Raw genomic sequence first — 18,842 nt, forward strand, 5'->3', positions numbered from 1 at the left:
AGAGACCATTTTGAGTTCCAGTTGGTGTGAGCCACTAGCTAAGGCAAGAATACTGGATTGAATCTGCTTTCATGATTATGGAACACACATTTTTATAGTTGGCAGCTCATTCCCAACAGTATTCCTCTTGAGGAAAGCAAATGTTGGGCCCCAACAGGACAACCCTACCCTGGTTTTTTCCCCAACGTCCTTGGATATTCTCAGATTGTTCTGTTTCCTTCACTAGACACTGCAAGAGTGCTCTTTCCATTTCTGGGTTATCCATAGGTGATATTGGGTATGGTTTTGCTGTTAACACACTCTGTGGAAAATCTTTTTATGTAAAACCAAAATGTGAAGAGGATTTTCTTTCCTACAGGAACGGGATTTATTAAAAACATTTAAAATTCCAGTAGACACTTTGATTACATACCTTATGACCCTGGAAGACCATTACCATGCTGATGTGGCCTACCACAACAATATTCATGCTGCAGATGTGGTCCAGTCAACACATGTGCTGTTATCTACACCTGCTTTGGAGGTAAATCTGGTTTCTAAAACATTGAGACCATTAACCTGCCATTCTTAAGCATCTCTTAAACATTTATACTGAAGGGTATGCAGGGCAGGAAATAATTGGCTTCATTGGTAGTATGTTGAGTTATAGGGGGAAGATTTGTTGTCAATAAACACTTCAGTCTTTGATGAATTTTGCCTGTATGAGTTAGTCAGAGATTTAGGGATTCATGTGTTTGTGATACTGCTTTGAAATGACCTAGTGAACATTCCATAAAGTACATCTGGCTTATTCAGTTTCAATTATTAGTTTTTTGAAATTTAGTCTGATGGGTTTTGTATTTATAGTTGAAAGGATGATTATTACTTATAAAATGTAGACAGTGCTTTGATATTTTTCATAGAATTTTTCAGAAACACATCTTTAATTCTTCCTGATTTTAAGAATGTGTTCCATTGAATGCTAATTAAGACAATTTGATTTCCTTAATCGTTTGGGGAAAAGATTCCCTTTTGCTAATGTATTTTTTAGCTCAGATTGTTTTCATTGTATAATTGTGTTCATACCTCACCATTTGAGTGAGTGGTTCTCAACTGAGGGGTGCTTCTTCCTTTGTCCTCCTACCCTGATCCCCCAAGGACATTTGCAATATGTGGAGATAATTGTTGTCTGTCACAAACTGACAATAGATGGTACTGGTGTCTCATGGATAGAGGTCAGGGATCCTGTTAACAGTACTACAATGCACAGGATAGCATCCCACAACAAAGAATTAATCTGGAACCAAATGTCAATTCTGCTGAGATCAGGAGTTCCTGGTTTGAATGAAAGAAAATAATCACTCTTGTCATTAATTTTATGTACATTTTCACAATATCCTTAAACATCTTAAATACTTCTACAATAAGCTGTTAAATATTTTGAAGCTTCATTTTGTTTTCCATCAAATTCTAGGAAGTAATTTCACATTTGTATATACTTTTAATTTGTATTATTGCAGAGTAATAAGTTATTTTCTATACTATCTGGTTTTACAGGCCGTGTTTACAGATTTGGAGATTCTTGCAGCAATTTTTGCCAGTGCAATACATGATGTAGATCATCCGGGTGTGTCAAATCAGTTTCTGATCAATACAAGTGAGTAAAATTTATTTTTGCAAAAAAAACTTTCCTTTGTACATTTGAGACTGAATGAGGGTCTTTATAAACTTGGGATGTTTCCAGAGCCACAGTGTTCTTTTGAGATGTGTAAATACACATTTTATTGATAGTGTGTGTTAATGTAAACCAGCTCTAAAAATGATCATTCTATCCCAGGAGGCACATACATGTCGTGTTTGGAAAACATCATTCCAGTACTTCTTTAGAAATATTGTGTCAGTAGACAAAGGTAATCAGAAGTGGAAGTTTGCAGAAAGATTCAGATAGTTGTATTGTCTTCCTGTTTAAATAAAAACAGGAAAAGTTGTAAGAATTCATGTTAAACCTTCTTTACTTTATGGAGATTGTCATTGAATCCTCTTCAGAGGCTATGATTGCTCCTCTCCACCACCACCACTCCCACCTCCCTTCCTTTTTCCGTCTTCTCTGGAGGGCTATAGGAACATCTCTGATGTACTGTCTCTTCTGATTTCTCTTTTATTTAAATATTTTTAACCATTAAATTTTTTCTCGTGAAAAGTTCTCAACTAAGTTGTCGCTGAATTTATAAATAGGAGGAGTGGTAGAGACTGTCTAATAGGACATGTCTGACACACAGCTGCATAGAAAACCTTGGTAGGGAATGTTTAGGTAGTGCTTGAGCTACGACTTTGAAAAGAGGTTTTAGTTTTACAGAAATTCTGTTCTTTGGGTAATTGAAATTAATTAGTAAATGATTTAAATATACTATTATTTAATTTCCTCCCACAACAGGTAAATTAGTGTTATACATTTACTTTTATATACAAAAAAATAAATTCAAAGTTGTTAAAAGAGTTTTTTTTTTATATCTGTGAAAAATCTTTTCTTTTTTTTCTAGGAGTTTGTAGATAATAGCCTTCTCATGACTAAAAAAGTCAAACTGTGGCATCTTTTCATTCCCCATTTATTTCCTATACTTTGCTGCAGCCAGATTTAAAGAGACAATTTAAATGTGGCCTTAGTTTGAGAGATTTAACTTAGGTCTTTAAAATTGTATCAATTTTTATATCTCAATTTACCTCTGGACTACTTTGTAACAAAATACACCTTAGTGACTCATTGATATGTAAGAGGATTGGGAAAGTCATGGATTTCCTGAGAGGTGTGGTTACTCAAGTACATTTTAGAAGTCTGGTTTATGAAGTTATTTACCCAGGTTTAGGCAGACTAACATTTCACGTTCCAGCTATCTTATGAGAACCTATGATGGGGTGCTTTCAAGAGTCATCAAAGCATTACTAAGTATTAACATCTTAATATTAATATACATTAGATGCAGGTATATGAGTTTATAGTATCAGTGCTGAGGGTTGACTGTCCTGAGAAGAGCAAAGAGGTCATACAGTACAGCTTACTGTATGCTGGCACTTTTCCTTAAGCTGACATGATTATTTGGATTCTTAGGCATGTTTTGTTATGTTCCTAATTTTACAAATTTTTAATACATAAAAATTTTGTTTTAATGTCTGCCTTTAAAAAGGTATTCATTTTTCCTTTAAATTAACACCAGAAATACAGACTGGTGTATTACCTTTGCATTCTACTTTATACAGTATTGTATGTTCTCTTATTCTAACATCACAATTAAGAAGAGATTAGAGAACAAATTAATTGAAACAACTGATAATAAAGTCTCCAAGTACTCTGATAATTTTTTAAAGAAAAGTGAGAACCAGCTCTATTATTCTCTCTTGTAGACCCTCTAAGGTCACAGGGGCTTAGGCTGGCACTGGAGGGCTCTGGCAGGCATTAGGGTACCCATGGAGTCTGAAATTTAAGCTAGTGAGGCTTCAGTCCACAGATGAATCTGATGCCCTCCAAAGCCTGAGACCCCGTGAGATAGATAACGGTCACATTTAGGGGATAATTATAAACATGGTGACAGCAGCCAAGGGTGGTGTCTGTTTTAAGGTCATCTCACTGATGACTTGCCCAAGGGGGAAGGGCACCCGGTCCTGCTTCTGGAAGTACTTTGTCACTCCATGATGGCATGAGGATCTCCTTTCTGTGAGATCTCAGCAACACTGGGAGGTTAACAGCTCCCAGGGCAGCTTTGGACTGCTGATGTTTTCTTGACAATGGGGTGTGAGGAGGCTGTGTTATTCCTGAGTGAATGAATCAGCATCATCACCTGGTACAGGAAGGTATCCCAGGGTTGATCAGGGCCCCAGGTCCTTGTGAGAATTCACTCCCTTAGTTAGCTTTTGACTAGGGGTCATGCCAGCAGGCATTTTATTTCAGGACACAGAAGAGGCTTAGCAAGTAATGGTGACAAGAAGTAAGTTTTAACTTCACAGTGCTCTATAAAGGAGTCCCTCTCATAACTTGTAAACTTATAATAAAAAGCTTTATGAAATACTCTATCAAAATTATGTGATTATTTTTAGTTTGCCGCAAACCCTTTTTTATAGACAGTGTAAGTTTCTTGTTGTTTTCATGGATTGATTGACCCTCAGTGGCTCACACAAGCACACTCTCAGCTCTCACCTTGGAGCTGGTGCTACCAACTTGTCCAAAGCCCAGGGTTGAATCTGTTTCTTGTAATTTATACATTTATAAACCCATAGCTGGGAGGTCACGTGTCCTATTTTAAGGAGGCTAGAGGCACAGTGAGTTTGCATGGCCCCTTCTGGAAGAAGAGTTCTTTCTGGAACTCACCTGGCTGCTTCCCAGTCCAGATTTTCCTCTGCTTCTTAGTTGTGACAATAATTTCCATCATTTGTTCCACTGTAGGCGCCAAATCATTTGATAGTAATGATACATACATTCATTGTTAACAGGCTGGAGGTTTTGAAAATAGAGACATTGTTTCTACCTGGCGCAGATGGTTATGTTTTGTAAATGATATGGGGGAGTAGAGGAATCTGAGTAGGATTTTAAGAAGTTGAAATTCCAGGGAGAGAAGCTGTGTAAGTCTTTTTCAAGGACAGTACATGTAAATAAACTCACAAAATGTAAATAGCATCATATGGTTTTGAATATAACATGCTGGAGAGTATTTATCATAACAAAGCATTTGACTTCACAGCATTCTTTTCTCAAACAATAAAGCGTTGTCAGAGGTGCAGAATATATATAGTATTAAATTTTACTTGGAAAACAAGTAATTTGGGTTTATAGCAAAGATGCCTAAGCTCTAGGGGAAAAGATTTAGTCACATTAGTCATGTGTTCAAAGCATATGGTTTTGATTTCCAAGAGCAGAAGTGTTTCACTATATTAAACTGGAGCTAGATTTAGCTACCAGTGCACACACACTTTTATTTCTCTAGTCTCATTTTAAAATAAGCTTTCCATAGCCCTATCTGTGGGTTATATATATAAAGTTTTTTTCTGCTTAAATATAACACTTTCAAAACAAGGATAAATTCATTTTCATGAAGTGTGATTATATAGAAATACTACAGAGATTGTTATTTTAGCCAACAAAAAAATATTGAGAAGAGTCTACTATGTGCCAATCAGTGTTCTAGGCACTAGGGATATATGGGTGGGCAAGACAGTGGTCTGGCTGTGAAAAGCTTTCATTTGGCTGGGAAAAAAAAGGACTATAACACGTGAATATCTGATAGCACTAGTTTGGTGGAGAAAAATAATACAGGTTATGGACGTAGAGAGTGAATGAATTGAGTGAATCAAACAGTTATAATCCTTTGTCCTTGGCAGCTAGAAAATAAAACTACCACTTCCTCCCCCATTTCAAGGAGAAATATGTTGTTTAGAAGTGCCAGGAGAAACCAGAGAACCATGCACATCAGATGAATAACTTTTCATTTTATATAGGGTCTTAAGTCTCTAAGTGGGTTGGGAGGTCTATGGAAGAGACTGTGAAGACATGCACAGAGATGATGGCAAATAAATTGGAATGTGATTAGTGCCAAATGAGTGGTACAAAGTATAAAAGAGTTTACAGCAGAAAGTGAGCAGTTCCACCTGTGGTAATCAGGAAAGGCTTCATGGACTTGTACTGGGCTTTGAAGATGAACAGGTTTCAACAGAAATGTTCTATAACGTATTTTCTTACTCTGGACCCTACCTCTGCCTCTGTACTACTGTACCTTAAAGCATAGTATGAAGGCAACTTTCTGATGATTCCTGAACTTTCAAGGACTCTATGTAGAAGTACTATGGTAGCATTTTTGGCAAATAAACTTCTCAGGAGCTGCAAAATCTTTCATTAGATGTTACCACGTGCCTTCAGCCCTAAGGAAGAGTAGAAAGTTAAATGACTGCCCTGAGATTCAGTTGCAACAGTATCCACCACCTTCCTGTCAACAGCCCCGAAACTGGAGAGGCAGTGGGGGAGATCCACTCAGTAAGGAGTCTTTTCATTGCTTTCTGTCCAGTCTGGATTCTCATTCCAAGGCTCTTGGACCACCTTCTATGTGAAAGAGCATCTTTAGATAGATTACAGTTGAGACTCTTTGTTGTAGCATCTATACCACAGACCATCCTCTTCCTTAAACTAACAGCTGCTCACCTTGTTCTTCAGCAGGCTCACAGCCTTAACTTCTTGTTTCTTTCTTCATGAGGTATATTTGTCAGTCTGGGTTTTTGTAAGCCTGAGTCAGTTCATGTATCAATGCCTCTTATCTGCATGCATATTTATTCCCTTAAAAGAACCATAAAAGATTAATTGGGCATTATTTGTCCAGTCAAAAAACATTTGCCTTCCTTTCAATATATGTTTATTTAATAGGATTCTACTATACAAACAATAATACCAGGTGCTAAAATCCTATATAGTATTATTTTTTTTTATTTCTATATATTTAACCACCTATAGATAAATGTTCATAGTTAGAGTTTCAGAAACTATTTAAAAAAATTTTTTTAATGTTTATTTTCGAGAAAGAGCATGAAGGAGGTGGGAGGGGCAGAGAGAGGGAGACACAGAATCTGAAGGAAGCTCCAGGCTCTGAGCTGTTAGCACAGAGCCTGATGTGGGGCTCGAACCCACGAACTGTGAGATCATGACCTGAACTGAAGCCAGATGCTTAAGTGAGTGAACCACCCAGGCACCCCGTTTAGAGACAATTTAAAAGTCAGATCTGACCAGATACTATCTGAATGAATGAATGAACACTATTGTTTTATCCCCCCAAAAGAGAACATACACACCTACTCTTTGGTATTCTAGACATCTCTATTCCTGTAGTTTCAGAGCAAAAATTTACATGTATAAATTTGTAGGTCTATAGTACAAGTAAATTCATAGGATTTCACAATAGATGTATGTCCTGAATGTCTCTTCTCCTTCCTAGTTCCTTTAAATAGTCATTGAGTAGCAATGACTCTTTCTTAGAAAAGAATGTGTATTTCCCATACATTAGTCAGAAAAAAGATCAAATACATGTGCTTTTGGTGTTTATAGTGGCGTAAGTGGAAACAGAATAATGCACCAATTTTCTTTAATGACTGCCTTATAGAGTTGGGTCTGCTATTTACAGGAACCAAGAAAGAGGCAGGATCTTGCTGCCTAAAACATACAGGTCCAGGGCAGTCCTAAGGGAGCAGCAAAATCTTCACCATGGAGTTATTATGTAGGTAGCTGAACACCTGTCTCTTGATACTCAGAAAATAGCATGGAAAAAATGAGTAAAGCTTTGACTTTCAAAGCTATACTGTGGAAGAAAATGAGTAAAAGCAGCATGAACAAATCTAGTATATTGTTCATTTGTTCCAAACTGTTCTTGAGTACAGTCCAAAATCACATCATCCTTACATTCTGTGAAATATTGGGTAATGGTCCATAGTTATCAGGAACATGACAACTTAAGCTGTCAAGATGTTGCCAGTGTTAAAAGTGATGTCACATTCTGCTGCTCATGAAGCTACCTGTGGCAGATCTGGAGGGGGGGCTCAGGAACATCTGGTCCAACTCTTCTCCCACTTGAGAAGAGACACAGCTGAGAAGTCCGCAGAGTGAAATGATTTGTCATGTGTCAGTAGCATTAGAATTCACTCCCAAGATTCCATTGCTCTTTCCACTAGTTAATATACATTAACTAGTATATCCTCTCCTGGGTATTGTCCTGTAATGGTAAGGCCAGCAGAGGTGTGGAAGAAAAATGCTTCTTAAACCCAAAGTATCTTAGAATGTGAAGAATTCAAAAAACTTAGAAAAAAAAATGGCTTTGCTTATCTTCTGTCTCCTTTCTTTCTTTAAGACTCTGAACTTGCCTTGATGTACAATGATTCTTCTGTCTTGGAGAACCATCATCTGGCTGTGGGCTTTAAGTTGCTTCAGGAAGAAAACTGTGACATTTTCCAGAATCTGACCAAAAAGCAAAGACAATCATTAAGGAAGATGGTCATTGACATTGTAAGTAGCTGCTAAAAGGAAAAAAGAGAGATGTGATGCAAGTTGTTTTTTAAGAATAAGAATGAGATGAGTATCAGGTAAATGGAACCTTTTGTTTCAAAACCTATTGTTGCCCCTTATGTCTGAGAAGCCTCCTGTGCTGCTGGCAGTGATGTTCTGTAATGGGTTTTCTCATTCTGGCAGTTGGGAGTTAAGAGTAGTGACAGCTCACCCTCTTAATTCTAGTTTTATTTTCTGAAGTTCTCCAGTCTAGTGGCAGGCAGGGAAAGGTGACTAACAAAAGCTATTAGTACAAAAGGATTTTTTCCACTCACAAAATGGAAAAAAAATACATTTATATCAGTACACAGTGTTATTTAGAGATATCCATGACTTTTTTTTAATGCATATTATTTACAGTGATTACGAGACACAGGAAGACCTCTGGTCATCAACGACTTATAAGTTTGTACACACAAAGGTAGCAATCACGTGTCTTGGGTCAGCGGAAAATTAGCCAGAATACTCTGTTTCTGAAGTACTCTGTGAGCAACCTTGAATGATTTCATCGTAGTCCAGGTGCCACTTTCTAATCAAAGGAGTAGAAAGAACTTCAGAACATGGGCTAACTTCTTATCTGTAGGAGCATCATCCCTTTTTTTCACCATGAAAGTGGTTGCTGGTTGCTAACCTTCTGTAGATTGCATGTATTTATCTGGGCTTCAAGAAACCCTACAGAGCAGAAGAGGCTGCACAAATGAGTAGTGTAGGACTCCCATTCCCTGCCACCAGACATCCCAGTGGTTTTTCATTTTTTTCATGCTCTGCATTCATATTGTCATATGCAAATTCTGACTTTTTTTCCTCTGGACTTTGCTCCTTACTAAAATACTCTTGTCTTTTAAGGTACTTGCAACAGACATGTCAAAACACATGAATCTACTGGCTGATTTGAAAACTATGGTGGAAACTAAGAAAGTGACAAGTTCTGGAGTTCTTCTTCTTGATAATTATTCTGATAGGATTCAGGTAAAGTGTTATTTGAATTTGTTCTGTTTCTGCACACGTGTCTGTGTCTAACTTTGATAAGACTTGTCTCCTTCTGACTTACGATTTTAGTAATTATAAGCAGAATTTTTAACCAAAGTCTTTTTTTAATGTTTATTTTTGAGAGAGACACAGAGACAGAGCGTGAGTGGGGGAGAGAGGGAGAGCATGAGTGGCAGAGAGAGAGGGAGCCACAGAAGCCAAAGCAGGCTCCAAGCTCTGAGCTGTCAGCACAGAGCCCGACGCGGGGCTCACACTCACAAAATGTGATATCATGACCCAAGCTGAAGTCAGACATTTAACCAACTGAGCCACCCAGGCGCCCCAATAACCAAATTCTGAATCTTGAGAATTAGCCAGATAAATTCTATTGGTTCTTCATTTGCATATGCATTAAAAAAAACCCTAACCTCTCACAAAACCAACCACTGAAGCAGCTCCAAATTTAATCAGCTATGCACACATGAACTGTTTCTTATGAAATTTAGGTATGGTAGAAGTGGCAGAAGTTAGGGCTGTTAAGACAAGTGTGAACCATACACAGACATATAGTTGAGCTGTTTGGAAGGAATCTTACACTACTTGTATTTTTAAGTGTCACATTCATCCAATGTGAATTTCTAGTGAAAAAAAAAAGAAGAAAAGAAAAGAAACAGCAGCAGGTGCTGAATAGAGAAAGCGTTTGTCTATTTTAGGTCCTTCAGAATATGGTGCACTGTGCAGATCTGAGCAACCCAACAAAGCCTCTTCAGCTGTACCGCCAGTGGACTGACCGCATAATGGAGGAGTTCTTCCGCCAAGGAGACCGAGAGAGAGAGCGGGGCATGGAGATAAGTCCTATGTGTGACAAGCACAATGCATCTGTGGAAAAATCACAGGTGATGCATTAAGCATAAAGTTTGCAGAGAAAACAAAACTCCAGCTTGAATGTTTGATTGCTTTGTATCCACATCATACAGTATTTCATTGGGTTTTTTAAATTATTTTTCTTTCGAAAGGCTCAATTTCATATTAGTGTTTATGAGCCAAAAAACTCTCATTCGTATGATTTTAATTCATATGGTCATATATACATTTCTCATGACATCACATTCTTTCATTATGACTGTTTTCATATAGAGCATACATATATAGAGAATTTCCGCTATCTGAACTCCTAAGTGAATTCAGTCATATGAAGTCAAAGAGTACCTGGCCTGGTTTCAGTTGTCTGGATTCACCTATAAATTGGCCATTCTAAAATAAAGGCCAGGTCTGATACCCTACTATGTAAACAAATGGAATTTTTTACAGTATAAACATACTCCTGAAATAAGAATTCTTGCTAATTTTCACCAGCTATTAACAGTACTTTTATATGGTCTGTTGCCTAAAATAGTGACCATTTTACCAAACTCAGGTTAGAAGTCTTGTGTTCAGTGTTATATTTGTGGGCCATGTTATATTTGCTATATTTTAATGTAAATTATGTTACATATATAAATTGATGTAAATAGATACATACTCAGGTATATTTGCAGAATCTAGTTAACCTTTTCCATTGTTTCATAGTCCCAAGTCTTATACTTAAATCAGAATTGTTTTTAAATAGGTGGGCTTCATAGACTATATTGTTCATCCTCTGTGGGAGACGTGGGCAGACCTCGTGCATCCTGACGCCCAGGACATTTTGGACACTTTGGAGGACAATCGTGAATGGTACCAGAGCACAATTCCTCAGAGCCCCTCCCCAGCACCTGATGACCAGGAGGAAGGCCGGCAGGGTCAAACGGAGAAGTTCCAGTTTGAACTAACTTTAGAGGAAGACGGCGAGTCAGACACCGAAAAGGACAGTGGAAGTCAAGTGGAAGAAGACACGAGCTGCAGTGACTCCAAGACTCTGTGTACTCAAGACTCAGAGTCGACTGAAATTCCCCTTGATGAACAGGTGGAAGAAGAGACGGTAGGGGAGGAAGAAGACAGCCAGCCCGAAGCCTGTGTAATAGAAGATCATTCTCCTGACACGTAACAGTGCAGAGACTTTCACGCCTTTAGTTTAGTTTAGTTTTGTTTTGTTTTTTTTAATTTAAGTAGAAAAATTGTTTCCAAAGTGCATGTCACATGCCACAACCATGGTCACACCTCACTGTCATCTGCCAGGATGTTTGTTGAACAAAACTGACCTTGACTACTCAGTCTGGCGCTCAGGAATATTGTAACCAGTTTTTTCACCTCCATGTCATCGGAGCAAGGGGGACATCTTCACGAACAGCATTTTAACAAGATTTCAGCTTGGTAGAGCTGACAAAGAGAAAATCAACTGCAAAATGTTTTCAATAGAGTGGCTCATCGGGCAGCCCAAAAGTTATGATTTGGGGGTTCTTTACTTTTTATTTGTTTGCAATATTTTCAGCAGAAAGAAGGCATTACACAGACAGAGTGAACTCATGGATGAAGCAACAAATGTGTCAGGAACAGGACACAGCATGAATCTGTTACCAGGAGGAAGATGAGCCACAGAAATTGCATAATTTTCTAATTTCAAGTCTTCCTGATACATGACTGTATAGTGTGGTTCACTGAGCTGCACTGACCTCTACATTTTGTATGATATGTAAAACAGATTTTTTGTAGAGCTTACTTTTATTATTAAATGTACTGAGGTATTATATTTAAAAAACTATGTTCAAAACTTCCATCTGCCACTGGTTATTTTTTTCTAAGGAGTAACTTGCAAGTTTTCAGTACAAATCTGTGCTACACTGGATAAATCTAATTTACGAATTTTACTTGCACCTTATAGTTCATAGCAATTAACTGATTTGTAGTGATTCATTGTTTTATATACCAATGACTTCCATATTTTAAAACAGAAACCAATTTTATGTTGCAGGAAAACCTTTTTGTAGGTCTTCATTTACTTTGCTTTTCATTTCAGTCTTTTCAGATAAGCAGAGTTGCTCTCACTGATATTTTTTTCACGGTGTACAAAGTGAATATTTGTTCTGTGATACTTTGATGTGCATTCTGTCTAATGTGTCTTAAGCCTCATAAACAGTCATCAGTTGGTGTTGTCTGAAGCAAGTAAGAGATATATAAATACACAGTAGCTAAAATGGTCTTTTTTAGGTATTTTCCTACTTAGTGTCTTCTGATAACTTTTTGCTGTGTCAATAGACCCTCATTTCACAAGTGCATGTCTTTGTAATAACCCTCACATTTTATGCTCATTTCTATTGTTTTCACAGTCAGTTGTAGTAAGAACTTTTTTCCCCTTGTGCTGCTTTATTATTTAGTGTGTGTTTGAATCTCTGTCCATGTTCACTAGATGGGGTCTTATCAAATATATCACCACCATTCTGAGTGATGAAAAGTAGCAGGTAGTCAGGCTAGAGTCACCATTTATTTCTACCACAAGGCCAAATATAATGCCTAACTTTAACTCTTGATTTACACAGAAAAGTTAACAGCTAGCTAGGTAATTTTTAAAAATATTAGCAGAGTATATTAACAAACACCAGTACAACTAATGCTCTTTGTTTCCATGATTTCACCATGGGATTAAGAACTATATGAGGAATATTCTTGAGAAGAGATCTTAAGTGTAGCAACTACTCTTCCTTAATGGATAGCCTCATAATGTAGAAATTGCTCTCACAGTTATCACTGGTCCACAAGTATGTCTTGTAGAGGAGAATATTAAATGCACCAAGGGAAAGAAGTTGATGATGCTGCTGGCACCAGAGGTTTGGTAATATAATGCCACCCTAAAATACTAGGATGGGTAAGAAGATTCCACCTAAGTAACAGAGCTAATTCTTGGCTGCATTTAGCACCAAGAAATGTATTACAATTTTAGGGATTACTTTCCAGTATTTACCTTCAATTGGCATCCCGGGGCACTTACCTAGTCTGGATGTTCTGTCCATTCCAGCTCTTAGTAAAGTATTTGCCTTGTCTATGAAGAATTTGGAGCCCAAATAGTCATTTTTCACATTGATATTATTTATTGAAAATAAACAGTCAAGAAAACTTATAACCTTGGAAAGCATTTATATTTGGGATTTCTCAAGGGCCTTCTGGCGACTAATAACCAAGTCATCAGCCAGGGGAAATGACCCAAGCTAAACATAGTCCCTATTTGAATCCCCGGAGATCCACAAGGGAACTTCTGACAGAAAAATTATGTAGCTCTGATCTGTTCTTAGAGCAGAACAGGAATCAACTAATTAATGATCAGATTTCCACCCTCTTTCCTGAAAAAAAATCAGTAATCTTTCAAATAAAGTCCTGTGGTTAGCCAAGTGGTTTCAGAAGAACAGTTGAAAACTTGTTTTATTTGTTCTTGATGGAAGTCTAGAAGAAAAGGCAAACAATCTAGAGTGTATTCCTTTATCCAAAATATTCTCATTCCCTCCTCTCACTACTGCTTGGTATTTCCCCCACAGAGTGCCTAAAATCTTGATAATAATAGAAAAAAAATTAAAGTAGCAATATGTCACAAATCCGGACCTGAAAGGATTTGTAACTGCATTGAAAAGCAGAGTTGTTTTGTTTTCAACTTGTTGGTTTATAATGATCACGTGTTGTGAAGATACTCACCGATGGACAATCAAATTGTAGAAAAGGCAATATCCAAGAGACAGAGACTAATGCACTGTACAGTCTGCTTATCCTCTCCCTTCTTTCTCTTCCCTTCTCTCTTGCCAAAGTGTGCTTCAGAATTATGCACCGCTTTACAGAGAACATCCTTTTACAAGTGGCTTTACATTTCCTAAAATGCCATAAGAAAATGCAATATCTGGGTACTGTATGGGGAAAAAAAGTCCAAGTTTGCATAAAACCAGTACATTTCAGCTTGCAAGTTACTAAACACAATAATGCTGTTTTAATTTTCTTTTACATCACTTAAAATCCACAAGAAAATAATGTAGATAGAACAAATTGCAGACAAGGAAAAAAAAAACTTGAATGAAATGGATTTTACAGAAAGCTTTATGATAATTTTTGAATGCATTATTTATTTTTTGTGCCATGCATTTTTTTTTTCTCACCAAATGACCTTACCTGTAATACAGTCTTGTTTGTCTGTTTACAACCATGTATTTATTGTAATGTACATACTGTAATGTTAATTGTAAATTATCAGTTCTTATTAAAACATCATCCCACGATGGGATGGTGTTGATATATTTGGAAACTCTTGGTGAGAGAATGAATGGTGTGTATACATACTCCTTGTACATTTTCTTTTCTCCTGTAATATATATAGTCTTGTCACCTTAGAGCTTGTTTATGGAAGATTCAAGAAAACTATAAAATACATAAAGATATATAAATTTAAAAAACATAGCTGCAGGTCTTTGGTCCCAGGGCTGTGCCTTAACTTTAACCAATATTTTCTTCTGTTTTGCTGCATTTGAAAGTAAGTCAATGGGGGCGGGCTAGGGCTGGGCATTTTACATCCAAGCTTTGAACCAATTGGATTTCTGGCAACAGCTGGAATTTAGAAAATCACAGTCAACCTCTGGAAGATTCTGACACCCTTCTGACTTACAAGCTTTTAAGTACTTCTTACTGTGAAACAGCACTGGATATATAATGATTCTTCTTCCTATCTCTTGATCAGGAGCTACTTCAGTTAGTTACATCTGATTGTTGTTTTATTTTTTTTTTAACTTTCAAACACTACTTGGGAAAATATATTCTTGTCCAATGATAACAAAATCATTTTCACTGCTTTAGCACATAGGCAAATGAACTTGATTTGAAACTAGAGCCATAGGTCACACGTGATGGTCAATCATTTATTCATCAGCTCCTGTCATGTTAGGAGAATTTGTGATATGAAAAAGAAAAGAAAATGTAATATGAAAAGGTCATTTTTTTTAACCCTGGAATTTGACTTTACCTAAGATCAACCAAATATATGTATGTGAATCTAAAGATAAAACAGTTTTTATATGATGCCAGTTCACACAAAAATGATTCGCCATTCTCTGGAATTTGTTTCTGCAAAACTTCTATGGCTGTAGAATTTTCAAAGTTAACCTTGTTGTTGTCAACTCCCAAAAGCGTTGAAAAATTCCCAGTGGGTGGCATGGAAACTGCCTCCCACTCTTGCCCAGCCCTCAGGACATGTGACTTAGTGAGAGATTCTTTTTCTAGAAAAAATGAGCCTCCTATTACTTTATTTTATTTTTTTGACACAAACTGTAGATTTTAGCAGCCCTGGCCCAAAGGAATTTGATTACTTTTGTTTTAAACAGTACAAAGGGGACACTATAATTATGAAAAACATCCTTCCTGATTTTAGTTGTTTTTAATTTTATTTCTTAGGATATGTTTTCAGAGTGGTAAATTGTGTGTGCGCATTACAAATGATGATGATTCTTTTAGTGGTTTCTTAGCCTCTTTACAGCCCATGGGGATAGTACTGTACATCAATACCTTCATATGAAATTTTTATATGCAATGAAAATAAAAGCATGGGTTGATTCTGCCTATTTATGACTCAATCTTTTACAAATAAAAGATTATTCATTTTAAAATGTAGGCCAGTCAGCACAGGTTTCCAAGAATGTTGAAGATGGATGAAATGAAATGCAAGGAGAATAGTAGCATTAAGTTAGTACTCATACTTATAATCCAATGACACCAAATAAATTATGTAGATTCACTTTGTTACAGAGAGAATTGCCCAAACTATTTAGATGGCCCCTAAGATGAAGCACTGTTTTCAAATAGGGTTGGGAGGGGGACTTCTCTGCTTAATGAAGTGTTCTGGTATACCGAGTTACTCAGACATTTAACACTTGTTTGCTACATACTCTCCCAATGACAAGGTTCTAGGGATTCAACAGAGAACAAGCCAGTTTCTGCTTTCATGAGCACATACTCTGGAGGGGACGGAGGCATTGAACACTTCCAACACATATCATCATTAAGTGTACCGTACAACAAAGAAGCCCGGGTACTGTGATTAAGCAGGAATCCGAACTTGATTTCTTCCAGAGGGCCAAAGGAGGCTTCCTTAAGGAAGCGATTTGGGGCTGAGTGCCAAAGCATAGTGAGAGGTAACGAGGCAAGAAGGGAGAGTTGATAGGAAACGGAAGGGTGTCCAGACCAGTTAACTGTACTTGTAAACGTCTGAAGTACTAATGAGAGCCCTAGAGAAAGTGGAAGGAAGGCAGCGGTCCCCCAACACTCTTTATCCCTTACCCTGCTTTATTTCCTTTGTAATGCTTATTATAAATTGACATGTATATCTGTGTATTTGTTCACTCTCACACCAGAACATAGCTCCATGAGAGCAAAGTCTGCTTACTGGTATATCCCTTACACGTAAACCCATGCCTTGTTGGGACAGTGTTTAATATTTGTTGAATATAGCCACCAAACTGATACTGGATATAATTCAATGTGATAAGACATTTTGGGGTCTTAGAGAAATTCTTAACACTGAGACCATAACATTTTTCTGGTTGTTTTTGGTTTTGAGCTTGCTAAGATCCCAGATAAATAAAATTTAGAGTTTTATATCTTAATGCTAACCAAAAACTCCTCTTGCCTCTTCCTCACATTTTTTTTCTGAATGGCAAAAAAACAAAAAACATTTTTTGTGATAGGAGAGTAAAGAAATGAGCAAAAATTTAATCCCCAGATAACCCCCAAAACCTAACAAATAGAATAAGGATAACAAAATAGAATGATATGCTTAGCCCCTCACTGATTTCCTCCCACTACCACAAGGAATGACAGTGACAATAGCCAAAAGGTGCCTTCAGGGAATTCTTGGTCTAAACTCAAGTTCAATTCCTCAGAGTCTATGATTCCAAGGTGAGACTATGGGACCGAACACGAACAGCTTTATTTCCCCACTTGTTCCCCCAAGCTGATTTAGGCCAATTTGGGTGTGCTGAGCCCATCTGAGTTTCCGTCTTTGACCTGGAGGTATTTCCTCAGACCCACAGCTATGAACCTGAAACAGCAAAACACTACACTGAGGCAGGGGTGGGGCTGGGAGGATCCATTTCCATGTTGGAGCTCTGCCTGCAGAGGGAATGTGCTTACCCATGGAGCCTCTTTTCAAAGAATTCCACCTGTGCTTTAACAACTTTTCTGATTTGGGTGCTGTTTCCCTCACAGATACTCTCCTGTCTCCAAATACTCAAGATCAAACACAGGGCAGTGGGTTTGAATCTTAGTTCATAGACTTGGGAGCAGGAAACACTGTTTCATTTAAATTAATTAACTTGTGTTCCGTGTCTTCCCAGGGTGTTGGGAATTTCCATCTCTGTCTTTACTAGCACAAGCCCCTCCCTCCCAACTTAAAGCTTCTCTCATCTACAGCTGAGCCTGAGCACCAGACCTCTGTGTTGCGTAAGCTGTGACTCCTTACAGTCCCTGGCCCTTCGCCTCTTCGTTGTGCATGTGATAGACCAGTATATATGCTGAGGTTGGGAACCCCGCTTTGGGGCCCTACTTCCTTAAACTCACTATGTAGTTTTGGTGTCTAAAAAGAGCATGTGCTTCTAATGCGTCACTACTACCTACTCAAGTTGCTGCAAACAAGTTCTCTCCTTTGATCCTGGAGACACTCTCTCCACTGACCCTTAGAGACTCCTCTTTCCTCCTTCTTTTACTCTTCACTGGAATTACACTTTAAAAAAAAGACAAGAGGTGATTATGACTATTGTCTGTTCCTGCTCTGCACTCTACAAAAGTCCTGATTATTATTTGAAATACAGAGAAGAAAACGTTATAGGAATGGCTTACTTAAGTAATAGTCCAGCCAAGTTAAGTTCTCGGAACACAAAACGAAACAAGAAGGCAGTTGCTGTTCCTGGGAGAGACAGGATGGACGACCAGTCAGGACTTGGAGAGGAAGAGAGAACTGGAAACTACCTTCCTCTTCCCACTGGGACTGGGCACTGTGGAGATCCAGGTGAGTTGACTATGGTTAAGAATACATGCTTTTCGCTGGCTTCTGGCACGGTTACCTGAATTCTATCACCAGGCTCCAGAGTTAGTGTGGTTTTAAAGCAGAAAGGGGAGCCCGGTGCTTACTAGAATTTGGTTCATTAATTTTAGATTCCCTTTTGCTGTTTGTGAGAACTGGTAGCAGTTTACTGGAGAAGTCCTGGCAGTCCCATCTAACTTCAAGGATAGATATGGGGGGGCTTTCGATTTGGTGTGGAATTATTTAATGGAACCTTCCCAAACAATCCATTTTCTATTGTTCTGGTAGATTGCAAAGTATACCCTGATTTCGGGCCTGTCTTGATGAAGGAGCCCTATGCAGGTGCCACGGCAGAGGCCCAGGTGTTTTAGGTGCTGCCTTTGGAGTGGTTACACCTGTAAGGTAACTAATTTAGTGGACTTTCGTTTATGGTGGTGGTGTCTCTTTCCTCAACCCAGAGAGCCTTGGGGAAAAAGGGTAAGTTCTCCTAGAGCATTTTGTAATTTCATTCTTTTGTTTGCTCAAGTTCTTAGCATCATGACCATATGTGGACTTTTTATCTTTTATAAGAGAAAAATGTTTCTTCTATCAGTGCAGATCTCAAGAAAACTGAGTTCCGGGCTCCAGGTATAAGGGCTAAATCTTTCTTCCAGAATCACTCCCAGGCCTGCCCTTGAGCTGGGCAGTGGCATTAAAAGGGTATGCTGATGAGCAAAGAGACCTTGAAGTTCTTTATCCTCCAAATCCCGCCTGCAGAGTTGCTTAGCAGATCACAGCCAGGGAATGGTGGTGGGGCCTAAGTGGAAATGATGCATAGCATCTCCCAAGGGATGGCCCAAGATCCTGGTCCAGGGTCCAGTGCTGTCAACA

The 18,842-nt window shown here is 38.0% G+C and overlaps 1 protein-coding gene across 14 annotated transcripts in view; it reads left to right on the top strand.

The window, feature by feature from the left end:
* Positions 1 to 15,516, top strand: part of PDE4D (phosphodiesterase 4D) — a 1,391,688-nt gene extending 1,376,172 nt beyond the window's left edge. For all 14 annotated transcript variants that reach the window (XM_086700391.1, XM_086700383.1, XM_086700378.1 and 11 more), the window contains 6 exons: positions 359 to 523; positions 1,537 to 1,636; positions 7,851 to 8,005; positions 8,891 to 9,013; positions 9,727 to 9,909; positions 10,623 to 15,516. In XM_086700391.1, coding sequence (XP_086556517.1) covers positions 359 to 523; positions 1,537 to 1,636; positions 7,851 to 8,005; positions 8,891 to 9,013; positions 9,727 to 9,909; positions 10,623 to 11,039 — 1,143 coding nt within the window. In that variant the 3' untranslated portion in view covers positions 11,040 to 15,516. The remainder of the gene's footprint in view (positions 1 to 358; positions 524 to 1,536; positions 1,637 to 7,850; positions 8,006 to 8,890; positions 9,014 to 9,726; positions 9,910 to 10,622) is intronic.
* Positions 15,517 to 18,842: the final 3,326 nt, after the last annotated feature.

The sequence above is a fragment of the Puma concolor genome, chromosome A1 (genome assembly GCF_028749965.1).
Source record: "Puma concolor isolate L17-30 chromosome A1, mPumCon1.1.hap2, whole genome shotgun sequence".
NCBI lineage: Eukaryota > Metazoa > Chordata > Mammalia > Carnivora > Felidae > Puma > Puma concolor.